Source organism: Centroberyx gerrardi, chromosome 14 (assembly GCF_048128805.1).
Source record: "Centroberyx gerrardi isolate f3 chromosome 14, fCenGer3.hap1.cur.20231027, whole genome shotgun sequence".
Lineage (NCBI taxonomy): Eukaryota > Metazoa > Chordata > Actinopteri > Beryciformes > Berycidae > Centroberyx > Centroberyx gerrardi.
In genome coordinates, this window is record NC_136010.1 from 15,153,635 (window position 1) to 15,169,630 (window position 15,996).

General features: G+C 41.5%; 1 protein-coding gene across 6 annotated transcripts; it reads right to left on the reverse strand.

Annotated features, from left to right (window-relative positions):
- Positions 1-11,551, reverse strand: LOC139928292 (dystroglycan 1-like). 6 transcript variants are annotated; one of them, XM_078288502.1, is made up of 3 exons: positions 11,534-11,551; positions 4,927-5,496; positions 1-3,399 (listed from the first exon to the last, which is right to left on the reverse strand). In XM_078288502.1, exons 2-3 carry the CDS (start codon positions 5,350-5,352, stop codon positions 1,090-1,092), a joined length of 2,736 nt encoding a protein of 911 aa, XP_078144628.1. In that variant the 5' UTR covers positions 5,353-5,496; positions 11,534-11,551; the 3' UTR covers positions 1-1,089. The 6 variants fall into 6 exon arrangements, with proteins under 6 accessions (XP_078144628.1, XP_071776878.1, XP_071776876.1 ...); XM_071920777.2 differs by lacking the exon at positions 11,534-11,551 and adding an exon at positions 11,387-11,523; XM_071920775.2 differs by lacking the exon at positions 11,534-11,551 and adding an exon at positions 11,278-11,523.
- Between the last annotated feature and the right edge of the window lie 4,445 nt (positions 11,552-15,996).

Here is a 15,996-nt window from a genome sequence, read left to right on the forward strand (position 1 = left end):
ATACCAACAAAACCAATTGAATGTAAGACAGTGGATCCATCTTATTGTTTACGTCACCAATTCTCTCCCTGCTGTGATCCACAGCATCCCATTGGCCCCTTCAATATTGTGGTAGTAACCCCACAATGTTTGTCATGACCACAGACATCACCTTGGCAACACCAAAACCAATCATCTCATCTCACAGGCAGGATCAGTGGCACACACATTAAAAAAAAAAGTCATTATTTGTTTTGTAACTTAATTAGGCTACATCTACAACAGGCATGATCAGTGTAATGTTGTCCTTTTTGATCAAGTAACAGAGGAAATCTCCATCATGTGGTGAGTTAAAGGAAACAAAAAGAAATCATCCTCCTTATTGGACTACCAGTTACAATGTTCATTTCCGCAAGACATATAGTGCGAGGTTTAGCAAGAATTTGCATAAGTGCAAGGTTTGCACATGTTATTGTCAAGAGGGAGCAAAGCAGAGAACAGGGAAAGATCAAAGACTAAGAAACAAAGTTAAGTTTGTGTGTAAATAAAAACAGTTTCATGCTTTCAGTTTGGCTTTTATGTATTTCATTCCCCTCTAGAAATAACGGTGCAAAATCTTAGTAAACCTGGCCCAAAGACAGATAAGAGTGATATTGAACTCGTATAAAGATTAACATTGTGAGGGAGAGCCTCAAGTCTGTTGTCATGGTGACATTTGCTCCAAGGCCCTGTGGGCTGCAGTCTTTCCTGCTTCTTTATTATTTTCTATACAATAGAAACAGTACATCATTGAAGATAAAATTGACTCTTCTTGGCAAAAAACAGATAAAAAAAAGATTATGCAAGAAGTCGAAAGCAGATCTGAAGGACGACAAAAGAAAGAGTGCTGGAATTACAAACTGTCCCATCCAGTTGCCCTGTGCCAGTAGTAGAATTGTCTGATACAGTATCTTATCCATGATGGTCAAATATATGGGTATGGTTGCCTGCTCTTCTACAAAGTCAAAGCCATTTCATTTAACACATGTAAAATTACTCCTGTAGTAGTTTTCGTACAAACAAGCATCCCTACATTGCACCTGCTTCCCAAACTGAAAGCTCCAGTGAGCGTTAGGGAGGCACATAGGGGGGTGGCGACCTGTATGCGGTCATGTTCTTGGGGCGAGAGCCTTTACCCTCTATGGGGACAGTGAATGGTGGTGGGGGCTGGTAAGGAGGGGCATTAGGATCCTCATCTTGATAGATGGAATACTCCTCCAGCAGATCCTGGTTGAGCAGGGTACTGTGGGGGCCAGCCATGTTGGGGTACTCTGGAGGAGGCAGTGGGGGCTTTTCTTCCTGAAGGATAAGAGGAATACTGGAGGATGGGGGGGACTTGGAGTCATCCAACTCATCTGCAAAGATAATAGGGACTCCTTTCTTGATGAAAGTGGCCTGCTCCTCAATGGTCATCTTACCCTTGCGCTTCTTACGGTAGCAGACCATAGCAATGACCCCTGCTATCAGCAGCAGGGCTGCCACCACCACAGCTGGGATGACAGTGTGTAAGTAAACATCGTCACTGCTCCTACGACCTGTGCCTGGTGAAGGTGTAGCTGTAGGGAGAACAGGCATTGGCACTTCACCTGGTGGGACAAAGGTGTAGCTCTGACATTTGTTGGTGCCACGAATGGAGATGTTAATGGGTTTGAACTCAGGCTCCATGGCTTTGGTGAAGGCCAGTTTGGGTGTGCCTTGGGGATCAGAGATCCTGTTGCTAAGAACGGTGATCTGGTCCTTTGGACAGGGACTCTGCTGGAGACTGTTATTGGTCCATTCCACCACAATGGAGCCCTTGGTGATGCTTCTCAGGGTCACTGTGCTGCTGTTGCGATCGCCGAGGGCATAGGCCAATTTTTTGGCCAAAACAATCTTCTTCTGGACATCATTGGTCAGAGTTTTGGGATCGCCATGGAAACGGGCAGCAAACACAACTGAGGGTTTGTCATTAGTTGACCAACGGTTGACACGAACCTCAAATGCATCCATGATGCTTCTGCCACCCTTATCAGTGGCCAGCATGAAGTACTCATGTTTGCCCTCATGCTGCTCCTCTGGAAGACCATACAAGAGCTGGATTGTGCTGTTGAACTGAATCCAAGAGGTTTCACTCACCGCTTCTTTGGGGGTTCGCTTCAAAGTCAGACGCAGCTTGTCAGTAGTACCATCCTCTCTGTCAAAGAATGTATCAGGAGGAATCTTAACCTCAAAGTAGGTGCCAACCCATGCATTCACCTCATCAATGGGGTTGCGGATCTCTGGGTTTTGATTCAAGTCTGGAGCCATAGACAGAGTGGTGGTGCGTCGGGGTGGTTTCGCTGTGGTGGTCTTAGGTTCCCGGGGAGCTGGGGTAGAGGTTTTGGGTTTCTTGGGTTTCTTTGTGGCAGATGTCTTGGGCCTTTTGGTGGTGCTTGGTGGTGTTGGCAAAGCAGTGGCCTCCACAAATGTAGGCCGGGTCATGGTAGGTTGGATAGGGATGGTGCTCGTGGTTCCTAGTACTCTGGTGGGTTGGGGAGGCCCCAACACAGGTGTGTGGGCTATCTGATCTCTGACCCTGATAGTGGGCTTCACTGGCAGAGGCAAAGGGCCCCGGACAGGGGGAGCAGAGTTGTCTGTTGCTGGGGCAATAGAGGGAGATGTTGGGGTGGGAACAACACGCACAGGGGGCTCAGGGTGAGTGGTGGGAGGAAGCAAGGAGGGCACTGGAGTAGGAGTATTGTATAACTGCCTTCTGACCCGTTTCACCCCATGGGGCTTTTTGTTGACAATGTGCCAGCCGACCACTGGGTACCCCAGCCTGGCTGACATGGTCCCATCCTTTGCTGGGGATTGGACACTGCTGATGTCAGGGATATTGCTCTGGTCAAGGGCACAACCAAGTTTCCATGACAGCAGAGCCCCATTCTCCACCACCTTCTTGGCATTCCCAGGTCCAGCCATGAAGGCAGACATGTCAAACAAACGGTTGTTGACAACAGGGACCACCCGCATGTGCTCCAGGGGCACATGTGAGAACTTTCGCATAATGCCCAGCAGGTTGACCCTCTGTTCAGCAACCATCTTTGTCAGGTCAGCATCCAAGATGATAGTGAGGACAGTGACAGGCTCCTCTGTGCCACAAGTGAAGGGTTGGAGGCCGCCGATATCAGACTGGAGAGCGAGCAGGGCTGGTTCAGTGTCTGCCCGCTCTTCCGGGTACACCTCAATAGAGAAGACAGTGCTGGGGGACACTTGACTGCCATTCTTGCCTTTTATGTCTTCTCCAGATGCCAAGATATGATGCACACCTTTGTCCTGCTCCAGAGCCAGGCCTCTGAGAACGCAGCCTTCTCGGTCCCAATGTAGCCAGGAGGGTAAGGTCTCCTTTCCCATCTCTGTGAGCTACAAGAGGAAAAACAAAGCGCACTTTTTGAGATATAAGCAGTTATGAGAAGGCAAAACCTCAGAAATGGTTTGATGAAGAATTTTTGCCAGCGAGACAGCATTTAGGCAAATACAGAAAAAAGGGGCATATAAAACTTTCAAATATATGTGTACAAGCAGCCCAAATGCTTTCCCTAGAATTCATTTCTGCAATTCCATACAGTTTATCAAATCTTGTCAAATATGAACAGGAAGCCAGAGTGAGCTCCTATTCATAATAACAACTATCTGAGTCATCACCCTTCATTTTGAGTTATTACTATATGACAGGATATCAATCCGCATCACACTATGGACCAATAATAATCTCATCTCATTCATAAGTCTGGCTGGAACAAATTGCACCACAGTCAGCTTCAATCAGCAGTGACACAGTGATAAAAACTGAGGGCACAAATACAATGCATTATGTATTTCTATGGCGACAGAAAAATTACTAATCTTAAGAAACTTTGGCCCATGTGGCCACTCTGGTCCACAAGAAGGAAAAGAAAGAATAACATAAAAAGAATCAAGTGGTTGAGTGAATAGGTTTACAAAGTTAAGCCTACTGCATAGATCTTCAGTGCTACCTGAAAATGTTTTGTTTCCTTCATTCACTATCCACATACTGAAGGCCAGTTTCTGTTCTGTGGAAATGACTGTTCCCAATTCAAAAGAGATTTTGAAAAATGGCAGCTCTAAGTAAGGTAAACTCCTACTTCTGTCATTCCTATTGACAGGGGGCAAGCACAATATAGTGATCAGGCAGATGGTCATAAAGGATTATGGATACAGAGATGTTGCGAGAGAGATGGTGCAATGCTGAACATTATATAACATGAAATAATTAAATTCTATAGGCTTGTAATAAACACACTAAACCCCACACTACACACACAAATCTCACAGTTGTCTTAGATCTATTCAATAGCACAGTCTCATTATATTGTTATGCAAGTTCAACTATTATATCACCTATACTGTGGATGTAGTTCACCTATACCCCTATTACGTATAGAATACAGGAATGTAGAATAGCCAAGGCCAAGATATCTTTCAGTTCAGTTCCAATTCAGTTCCATACATAAATGTTGTGCTAAATGTTGGAACAACATTAAAGTTGAGCTTTTGGAACCTATCCAATCAACATTCAGATTTCCAGGTTATGGGGGAACCAAAATGCTTTTCATGTACAGTAAAGAGTAAGGAAATGATCTATCTCCTAATTTGATAATGTACTTTGTAATTTTGTGATGTATTTTTTATAATATGAAACCTTGTGTACATCATTTTTGCAGACTGATCAATTTCCCTATAGTGTGAGTTTGCTGACATGGAAAACATTTGCAATTTGTTTAACTGACAACACAAAACAATAAAGATTAGGTTATGAAGGCCTCAATATTACATTCCAAATATTTGGTACATAAAAAAAATACCATTTTATATTTACCATATTTATGCTGACATTTTCCTGTTATACCAAATTTTCAGAGTACTTACATGGACATTACAGCTTCCATTGGCAGGTCCTGGTGGAACCCTCAACTGAAACACCTGGCCCACGATTGCCGTGGAGTCAGGGATGCCAGTGTGCACTCCCCCTGACGCTGCAGAGGAATCTGGGATAGCTACAGGCGGTCCCTCGCTAACTGCAGACGCTGCCGCCTGAAGCTCAGAGAGCATAGAGGACTGCATGGAAGCCTCCAGTTCCACAGACATCATCTTTACCAGGGTCTCCTGCTGTCCTGCCGGCACAGTGCCCTGGGCCAGGGCCACCAGAAGCCCCATTACCAGTGGGATAGTCCTGCCCGGAAGAAGCCTGCTCCTCCCGGCATCCCCACAGCTCATGTCTCTCCATTTATAGTGCATAGTGATAGGCCTTTGTGCTCCCCAACAGATGTCAACGAACAACTGAAGAGGCCACATGCACTGAAGTCAATTTGATGGAATGCTTGTGGGTCAGATTCTATGGTTACAAGGTGTGCTAAGAAATGCAGTGTTCTTTCTTTGTTGTCCTCTGTGATCCATGAAGAAATCTTCGGCAGTTTGTTAGACAGCCATATCAGTCAGCTATGCAAGAAAAAAGAAAGAAAAACAAACATGATAATATGATTTTGCATCAAGTGAGAAAAATTTAAAAAGGAACAATATTAGGTATTACTGGCACAAGAAAGTTGATACCATTTAATTTAATAATTGCAACATGTCATTACATTACAATTTCTGAAGCAGTGCTTGATGAGACAGATGAATACATCACTGCCAACATAAAAAATGACTGGTTGAAAAAAAAATATGTGCCAAAACAAACAATTTCAGCCTATACTGTGAGAATCAAGTAGACCTACTCCACTTAGCCTAGGCTATATTTTGCCATTGGCACAACCAGACATTTTATTGGGGTAACTTAAAACCAGCTTATTGTCTACATGAAAAGATCTCCATCCTGGTCACCCTGGACCCAGAGCCCTGCAGGTTTTCACTCTAGCCATCTAAACAGGGACTGATTTACATCTGTGACGCCAAGTGAATGCAATTAACCACCTGGTAAGACCAGGAAAACCAGCAGTACTCTGGGACCCAAGGACCAGGACTGAAAAACCACTGGCCTACAACTGTAAACGGTTTTGTTTCTGCAGAAGCCTCAGCTAATTTGATGACTCAAAAACTCCAGTCATATGCCAGCTGCTCAAACATAGGCCTAGCCCATTCCAAAGATAATATTTGAAAAATTACAGATGGCCAAAGTTAGCCAATGAGTCAGAAACTGATTGGAGATATCCAAATATTTTCAAAGCAATAAACACTGTTTAAAAGGACAAGTTGATCCCCCACTAATCTTCACTTCCCTGTCATGGGGATTTCAGTATAGTGACTCTCATGAGATGCATGAGTGTCAAAGGTCGTTTGTCTTGGTTGTAAGTTTTAATTAGGTGCCCTGGGGGTTGGAATTAGAGTCTCCATTGTGCTGACCCAGCCAACCCCAATCCTGTAGCACTGAGAGACGGGCAGAGCAGGGTCGGCCAATCGCCTGGAATTCTAATGCCCGGCCAGCACCAGGCTGTGACGTCAGCTTATACTCTAAAACACTTCCATTTGTTGCCTCCTTTCATCTGCTCCAAAGACTGATGGAGGAGGAGGGACTTCTGCAAACTTAGATCAAATACATGTCATTTACTGGTCAAGCTTTCGGTCTACACAATGTAATGGGTCAAATTCATACAAAGACAGTCCCTCCAGGAACGTGCAATTTTGCAATCACAATCATTAATGCAAATTCAACCAATCCCTGCAATGTTTGGAGAACTTGCAGTTTTGCAACATTACAGCAATTTTCTGCATCAAATGGCCAAATCAACAGAGCGCTCATAACTCATAATTTTGGCAAGTCATTACACTTTTTTGCATATAATGATCCTATCAAACTATGTCTACTGAAGTCTTCAAGTACTACAACCGACAACTCTGCAGGGGAGCTTTCGAGAGGGAGGGGATGGAGGATGATATAAAGAACAATGAGTTGTATTTTTCTATGCAAGTTTTATTTAACCTGGACTTTCCATTGATCCTGAGACTTTGATTTACACACCTTTGGAACACAAAATCTACCTCAAACATAAATTGGCACTTTTTAAATAAAACTACATTGTTTTGTTCAAGAAATAGTCCTATATTTAAATAGACTGATTTCATTTGGTACTGTGCTGATGTTGAGTTGAACGTATAAAGTCTAGAATCAGAGATGCTAAGACAAAAGTAACGCCCCACACTAATCTTTTAGTTTGACTGATGTTGCACACAGTCAATAATAGGTCTAAATAAAATAATTCTGAACTACACTTGTCTGAGGTTTACTAACTTGAAAGCTAAAGCAATAAACAAAGCTTGCATTGATCTAAAACAAAAGAAAAGGTTTATGAGAAATAGGCTTCTTGGACAAAGACCTCAGTCAGAAGTGTCCAGTAAGAATTTGGGATTGAAAAGGGTTTGAAAAAACAGTTCTTTACAACATACTCTGCTGTAATTGTGTGGTGACTGGTGTTTAGATTATGCTATGTAGCCTATTTGTCCAGAAAAATATTGAAACATCAATCACTCTGTCCTTGTCCTACTTAAGATACCTCACCTTTTGGAAAAGCCAATTAAAAGAGAACAATAGAGTGCATCACATGAATTGTGCAGGTTTGAAACATCTCTGGCCTGTCTGACAAACCAATATTCATCCTTCTTTTATCCTCTCAAATTCTCTTACCTACAACTGACAGCTACTTGTGAGGCTTTAGTTTCTATACAAATGGATCTAAGCAGTCTCTCTCCTTTTTATAACACCTGCTGACATCATTCAGCTTCTGTAACTAAACATACAATTTGTTGGGAGTCAGAATCTCTACAGTTGTGCTCAGCCTAGCCAGTGCTGCTCACAAAGGCCATTACAATTCTTTTGCATTCAAAACATGACCATGATGCCTCGAGTTAAGGCTTTTTCTTTACTAAGGAAGTCTGGAGAGTGAGTATATTATCATCTACTGTTAGCGATTGACAAGAGAACATTTTAAAGTGTAATGCTAAACAAAACATTCGTGATCGTTTTTCAAACCACAATGAGCAATCTATGTATTTACCATGTAAAAGAAATATGAAAATCTATATGGATGTGTACCATTGCTAGCAGTAATAAACTGTGGTGTTTCTACCATAGAAGGGAATTGTTATGACTAGATCACCAGCTGGGTACGCTAGAATGTTCAATTAAGCCACATCCACATGGTTTCTGTACCCCATCCTGCATAGTCTGAAATGTTGGATGGAGATATCAAGTAGCACATTTCAAATATAAGGCATGGAACTGGACGTACGGTCAGTCAAACAGCTGCCATACAAAAATATTGAATAGGCCTATATAAAACATATACTGGGTATCTGTCCATTTAATAGACATTTTGCCGCCCCCACCCAACTACACAAAGAATGCTGAATGATGGCTCACTTAACCCATTAACCATGTTGAGACATGCACCTAATCTGAGATCTCAATCAAACAGACATTCAGTGGGAAACATTCTCACAGACCCGCCTCCCTCTGTATAGCCCTCCTCTGACTCAGATGATTCGGGATGGCAACCACCGCACAGTCACATTTTCTAAAGCAGTCTCTTTGAGACACAAGGCCAAGCAAGCATACTGGCAGGGCTGAGCCTTCAATACAATGTGCTGGCTGAGTAGGAAGAGAAAAAGTATTGCTTGACTCATCCATCCATATCAATTTGTTGTATTTGAATGTAAAATGCAAACATGTTAACATAAAACTAGGTTTTGCCTATAGGCTTGATTTAATTCAGACAGAGGACTACACCTCAGGCTGTTGCCACACAAGAAAAAAAAAAAACATTTGTGAACATCAAAGTAAGCTCTCCACAATGTGGCCTAGATTCTATCATGTTCCCATTTTCTCAGTATGAGTCAATCAGAATCCATTTCAAAGAACATCTCCTTAACAAATATGAAACATTTTAATATGTTGCTTTACAATGTGAGGACAGTGATAAACTAGTCTGTAGTAAAATAAGTTTGATGGAGTAAATCTCAACACTAATGAGGATGTGTCATTTGAGACAAAGGCCTACATTCAAAACATGCCATAACAAAAGAGTTTGGATGAAGCCATGTTGCCCGTATTTGAGAGGACTGACCTTTGGCAGACTTAAAAGCCTAGGGCAGAACTAAAAAGAGGACAAACTCATATCAGATGCTTCATTTACAACAATTATCAGTCTATGAATGGAGTAAGAATAAATAGAACACACTCAAACTGCTTTGTGCAAATGACAGCCTGCCTTAATAACATTTCACAACGCTCTGAGAGAGGGTAATTGTGCGTCACTGTTATCATCGTGCCTCAGTGTTATCATTATTAGGAAACTTTTTTTTTTTTTTTTTACAAACAGCATCGGGCTCAGCTACAGCACCTCTTTTTTACAAAAATGTTACAGAAACAAATGTAGTCTTGAAGGCCCGAGTGCTAAACCAAAGGTTATATGAAGGTGTTGTTAACTTTGAATATATTTTGGGACTTCCAACTGTGTATACACTGCACACTTAACAGTAATACCTCACTGTTTCTATAACAAGCCCTTCTTTATATGAAGGGTAAACAATATAATGACACAGGCCTGAGTGTGGGCCATTTTCCTGCCCATGTCACACTGAGGCCTGGTCTACTGTGAGACGAACCAGTTCACTACCATGGTGTCAATGCTGTCTGCAGTTTAACAGTAGTTAAAACTTGAAAACCATCAAAAATAATTAGGGCTCAAATGCACAGTGGCACTCAGGGCCAATTGAATTGACGTACCACATCCAGCAGCCTCTGGATAGTGCATGAGCTGAATAACAAACATATCCACAAGACAAGCTTGCCTTGCAATTGGATGTTTCCCTTGTGTTCCCTAAACACTGCTCAACAAAGTAATGAATATATCCAGAGAATAGACAAAACAGCCTAGCCTTGCGAGAACGTCTGCCTTGGTATGATGACCTTAGGAGATCAACTTGTTTGCAGTAAATATATGCTGTCAAAAATCGCAGCTGGAGGTCGAGAAACCACCGTGTCTTTTCTGATTTAAGTACTGGCGTTACCTGTAACATTACCTGAGCCAAGACTTTAGTTTCAAGTGTAAACCACTTCGGTAAATGTGTCATAAAGCACCCCAACAAGTGGCAACCTTTTCTGGTAATGTTAGCTGTTTTAAGGTCTTATCGGTTAATCAATGCATCTCACTTCCAAGTAAACTGTGGCGTGATCTACGGTTCCAACTATCAACGATGATACTAAATTCAATACGCTATATGATCAAATGACAACATAAACTATTCAAAGTTTAAACAAGGCTACGGGACCTAACGTTACTGTTGGAAAAATAACGTTAACATGAACAGTTAATAAACCAGCCCAGCCCAAGTTAGGTAACGTTAACAATGATGACCCTGTGGTTGACGACTGTAGAAAAGATGGCTTTCTTCGTCAACAAAATAACGAAATTTCTATCTCAATCAAATGTTTCGAGATGAGGTCGTGTCCAAGTAGCCAGCTGGCTAGCCACAGTGTTTAGCTAGCTAACTAACGATAGCTAACGGGCCCATTTCAGTTGCCCCCGTTCTACTGGACTCGGTATAGCCAAGGCCTTTGTAAATGATATCGGCCACCTACAAAGCGTTCACCCTTGATAAAGGATTTAATAACTCGCACTGTGTTAACTCTGCTTTTATCGGGACATTATCAGCTAAACAATGTGCAAAATGAAAAACAACAAACCCGATAATTGTCTAGAGAGAGTGCTATCGCGCATCTGTCCATCGCTAGCGCAGAGATGCACCTGTTTTATTCTAGGCGGAAACGAGTAGCAGGCTGCTGCTGCTGCTGCTGCTTGGGCATCAACCACACGATGCTACACACAACTGCATAGCTCTTCATAAATACAGCTAGGTTAGCCAGTATATATTAGCTGCATAGATAGGTGCAGAACTAAAAGAACTGGACCGTAACTAACAACAGCTTGCTTCTTGCAAACATCCCCAATAAGGTAGCGTTAGGGTCCATCCTTTTAAAATGTCGAACACGAAAACCAAATAAGAATGAATGGGCATAGCAATGATAGCCACCCTGTGTATAGGCTAACTAACAGGCTAACGACAAGAGAGTATGTTGATGACAAATAACTGGTTACCTGCAGTGTCGGCGGTCGAGGACCCATGCTAATTTTGTAAATGAACCGGGTTAGCGATGATGACGAGGATGGCATTTTTTATAATGCTAATGCTAAGACAGCGACAGAAACCAAAACTCAAACTGACCTTGTTAGCTAGCTAGCGTTAGCTAACCCGCGCCGTAATGTCTCCTCTTCTACCCGAAGAAAGCCGCGGAGACTTCCAAAATGCCATTAAACATGCGCTTTCCACTCACCGACACAGACAGACAGCTATCTAGCAGGTATTAACTAGGCTATTTGACCACAGTCAACGTAATAGATTTAGTCTTTCTGGTTTGGTTAGTCTAGAGATAGTTCACTGTTCTGTGTTGTAATTATGTTGATAGCTACTCCTCCCTTACTGCCTCTGTCCTCTTCACAGGTCTACAGGTTGAGGCTAATCATGACTCCGCCTCTCTTTATTTGGAAACAGATGCAGGTGAAATGACAAATGTGTGCACCCTCAAAATGAGTGCTGAAAGGCATTGCAGATTGTTATGTTATTGCATTAACATCCATCTCTCAGTTGTTCAAGCACCATACTTACAAAGATGATGGCACAAGTAAGCCTATCCACCACGCATCATAATATTCCGACCTTGAGTGGAACAATTTATTACTTAGCCTACAATAGTCTTGAATTGGCAGCAGCAGTGTAAGGTGAAAGGTAACGCTGGAGTGGCTTATGACTTCAAAGTACAGCTTTCACACGTGGATCCGGGCACTAATGCGCAGGGAATAGCCTACAATTCGTCGTGTTGCCTTTGGTGGAGGAAAATATTTTGATTGTCCAACTTCACTGAGATTCAGTGCCATCACCAGAGGGCTGCAGCTTGTTCACACGCTCCTTTGAGGTTTCTTATGGCTTCCAGGACTGTCACAAGCTGCATAATATTCCTTGGACAGACATCCAACACCATTTGTGAATGGTATTGGCTTTGTAGAATCATACTCTATAAGCTTTTGGGACCTTGAAATCATGGACATGATTTATTCATTTGAGAAGTTTTTGAAGATCTGGTTTAAAACCTTCCAGATCACATTTCTGAAGACATTTTGATTGTGAAAACACTGCTTCAGGCGTCTTTAATTTTTTTAGGGCAATGAGGATTTTAGTTGTGATTTTTTACCATTTGTGCCCTTTATTCCTATTTAGATAAAAATAGAGAGAGTTTGATATCCTTACTCCCTCGTTCCCCTGACTTTGCAAAGCAACTAGCAGTGAACACAGACATGGCCAGGAAATCAGTCAGTATCTGTATCAGCATGCTTGGGTCATTTGTGGCTCCCTTCATTATATGTGTCACTTACAGTATGTGACATGACATGAAAATAAAATTCATTCATTCAAATTTATTCATTCTTTGTTGCATGTAGACAATAGGTTTATTCACACGGGTACAATCATGGCTGTTTTGACATGTGGCATTTTAAAGGTGGCAGATGTTTTTTAAGCACCTATATCTCAGAGGATGTGTTTGTGTTACTAAAATCCATTGCATCTGTTGTTGAATGTTAAGACAGATATTCAGAGTATGGCTCGGTTCTCAGGTTAGATTGGACTATACCTGTGCCCCTCTGTCTGTATCCTCTCCTTAAAACTCATTATAGACAACCATTGCAAGGTTGGCTTTAAAAAGCACACCATGGGATATCTGCCTACATCAATAAGTAGCCCCGGCTCCCCTTAGTCCCATGGTGGCTGGGCACCCCTAGGTACCAAATCTGAGATACACCCCTGATGGGACTGACAACACTCTTCTGATATCTGTGCTTAATAATCTGCTCCATGATTGTTGGGTATGAAAAGACTTATTTAGCTTATTTATTAGCAAATGCAGACTATATTGAGAGCTACAGGTTAACTAGTCAACAGATGCTGCTCATAGAATTCACCTGAGTTGAAAAAGTCAAGTCAGATAAGTAAGTTGAAGATCATTCGGTCCAAAGGTTATATTTGTTCACAGATGTATGTTGAAATATTTAACAATGGAATTACTCATTTTCTGTTTGTGCAAAGGCAATAGGTGAAACATGTTCATGAAGTTTTGCCAGTATTTGCACAGTGATATCTTCAACCAAAACCTTTTCTGCAACCAAATAAGGTAATTTATAACTTTGAGGTTGCTTTACTTTGTCAATACAGTATTGATTTATCTACTAATCAATACTAAGAATGTCATGGGTGAAAATCAAACTTCAGGGGAAACAAACATCATCTGCATGATGGTGACGTTCCAGGATTTCATATGTTGGATAGGGCTGCAGGGTGACTCAGTATTGACAATATTGACAATATTATGCAGTTGGGTCAATCTATACAGTCTGAGAGAAACACATGGCTGTTGAGTGAAGACATCTGTCATATTGATCACAAGGTGTAAAAGGGTCAAGGGTGAAGTGCTATGGGTTATGCTGGAATAAATAGAGTCTCAGTGGTTCATACCTAATCCATACTCCAAAAAGAAACAAAATGGAAGCTCTTCTGCAAAAATGACAAAACACGGGATAAAAAAAATAAAAAAAAATTTGATTGATAGAACTAATGATACCTGGATTAGCAGTATGTGGCAACAAAATATAACTTTTTCATATATTTTGAAGTTGTTGTCGGGAAATATGAAAGGTGTTGATTGAACAAGTTACTTATGCAAGGAAGAAACATTATTTAACCGCCAAAGCAATTCCATGCAAATTCTAGCTCATATGCTACAATCAATATTGGTCTTCAGTGAAACTGACACATCTGTTGAGCAGCTATTGATGCAGTTTCCTGCTCTCCTGCATTCTAAATTATATAAGATTCCTTAAGATTAGTTTTCTTTACCCTGACAACTCCTTTCCTTCCCTTTTACTGTGCAACAGATACATGCAAAGGAGCTGAGCTCTTTTAGCTGATATGAATGACTGGTAATATTAGCCTGCATTATTATGGTTTTTAAATAGGGCATAAGCTCTATTGGGAACAACACTTGAAAGGCTAAGGTAAAGTTTAGAGGAAGAATCACATCTCCCAGACTGACACCTTGTGTAGAAGTGGAGCCAGGCAGCACACTCAAACTCTCAAAATGAAACGGTATTCAAAGATATCGTCACACTACCAAATAAGACCCTGAAAATGTTCATTCTTGTCATTTGCTTTGCCACCAAATGATGTGGTGTCGTTTAGTCATCAGGAAATATTATATATATAATATTATCTGTGGTGCCAAGAAATGAAAACGGCATCAAACATTATCATAAAGAACACGATAAGCTCTGACCGAAAATTGACTGTATGTTCATGACGATAATGAAAGGGCCTTGAAATACTAATAAAACCCTTGATAAGCATGATTATGATTTTAAGACAGAGAAGCAGAGCCTGTCTATAGCAGTTTATAGAGCTGTCAATCATCTGAATCCCCGACTCTTTGTTCACCCCTGCAGTGAGACAGTACGGAAGAAAGAGCCAGCAAACAGTACTGTATCTGCATGTGGTCTAGAGAGAATACATTTCATATTGACTAATCTAAATTACTATTTAATTTCAAAAGTATACATAGGTGTAAAATGATATGTTTAAGATGCTCCGTGGATTCATTTATGATTCATAATACGACACTAATGCATTCAGAGTTCTGAAAATATTTGATGTAATTATTTTGTATTTCTTAATTAACTTTCTCTAAATCTTATGTATACAACAAGAACAGCACAGACATTATATGTAGATTGTAACGATGTCAGCTGAGAAGAAAACCTAACAGGTATTACATCTTGTGTGAGGCATGCTGTGTATGGGGGAGTTCCTGTTCAGATGTTTTGCACAGCTCTCATTTTGTCAAAACACACACACACACACACACACACACACACAAAACACCTGCAGGTCTAGTAGAGCATGATAGCCCCATCGTAGAGGCGCTTCCATGCGATTGCACATATCAATCTGACTCCTGATGTGTGAGCACAGAGCGAGAAAGAGAGCGGATTAGGAATCAGCTGACTCCCCACATTTTCTTCCAAGTGACTTATTAGAAGGGTTAGCCAGAGTGGACTGTTGGACTGGGGGGGGGGGGGTGGGGGGTAGATTACTGTAGACAAGCCTTCTCAGTGTCAGTCAATAACAAATGAAAAGATCCTTCCTCCCTCTTATATGTTGTGCCCACTGCTTTCTCTTTCTCCTCTCTCTCACACTCACTCTTTTTCCCTCTGTCACCATCATAATTCAAAATTTCCGCACCATAATAGTTTTTCGGTTGTTGTTCCACATGAAAAGGTACAGGGCTTTAGTAGTTTACACAGCCATTTGTCACTCACTTTCCCTAGAACCACTAAAAGACCAGCAGGAGTTGAATCTCATTAAAGAATGTCTCAGGAACATGCATGGCTGGTGGTACGCGGCACATCATTACCTGTTAGCAACTTTCTTTAAACTGCAGCTCTCAGTTGTTGGTCTGGATTGGATGCCTGCTTATGCTGTCACTTGTTATGTTGAGCTGATAATAGAACAGGAAGAAGGAGGATTTCCTTGCAGCAGAGGGCCTAGACGAGACTAGTGTTCCTGTTTGTGCCTGCCCCAGGTTATCCCTTCTCACTGCTCAGCACAAATACGATTTTCCAAGAGGTGCTTTCATCACTTGTTCATGTGTACAGTGATATTGATTGTTAAGAAACGTACTGCTCCATGAAAATAAGCTCTATATGTTACTAAAAATGATGGATTTAACCATTTTACCCCCTGATTGAATAGCACATTGGGGCTTGTAATTTCATCTTGTCACATTTGCATATATCTCTGCGTAAATTAAACCCGTCCAAGTCCTGCTGAGGCAAGTTAGCT

Excerpts from the sequence above, each read along its gene's own strand:
- LOC139928292 (XM_078288502.1), bottom strand. The coding sequence starts at position 5,352 with ATGTGGCCTCTTCAGTTGTTCGTTGACATCTGTTGGGGAGCACAAAGG. Across the intron at positions 3,400-4,926 it reads ATGGAAGCTGTAATGTCCAT|CTCACAGAGATGGGAAAGGA; the intron begins GTAAGTACTCTG and ends TTCCTCTTGTAG.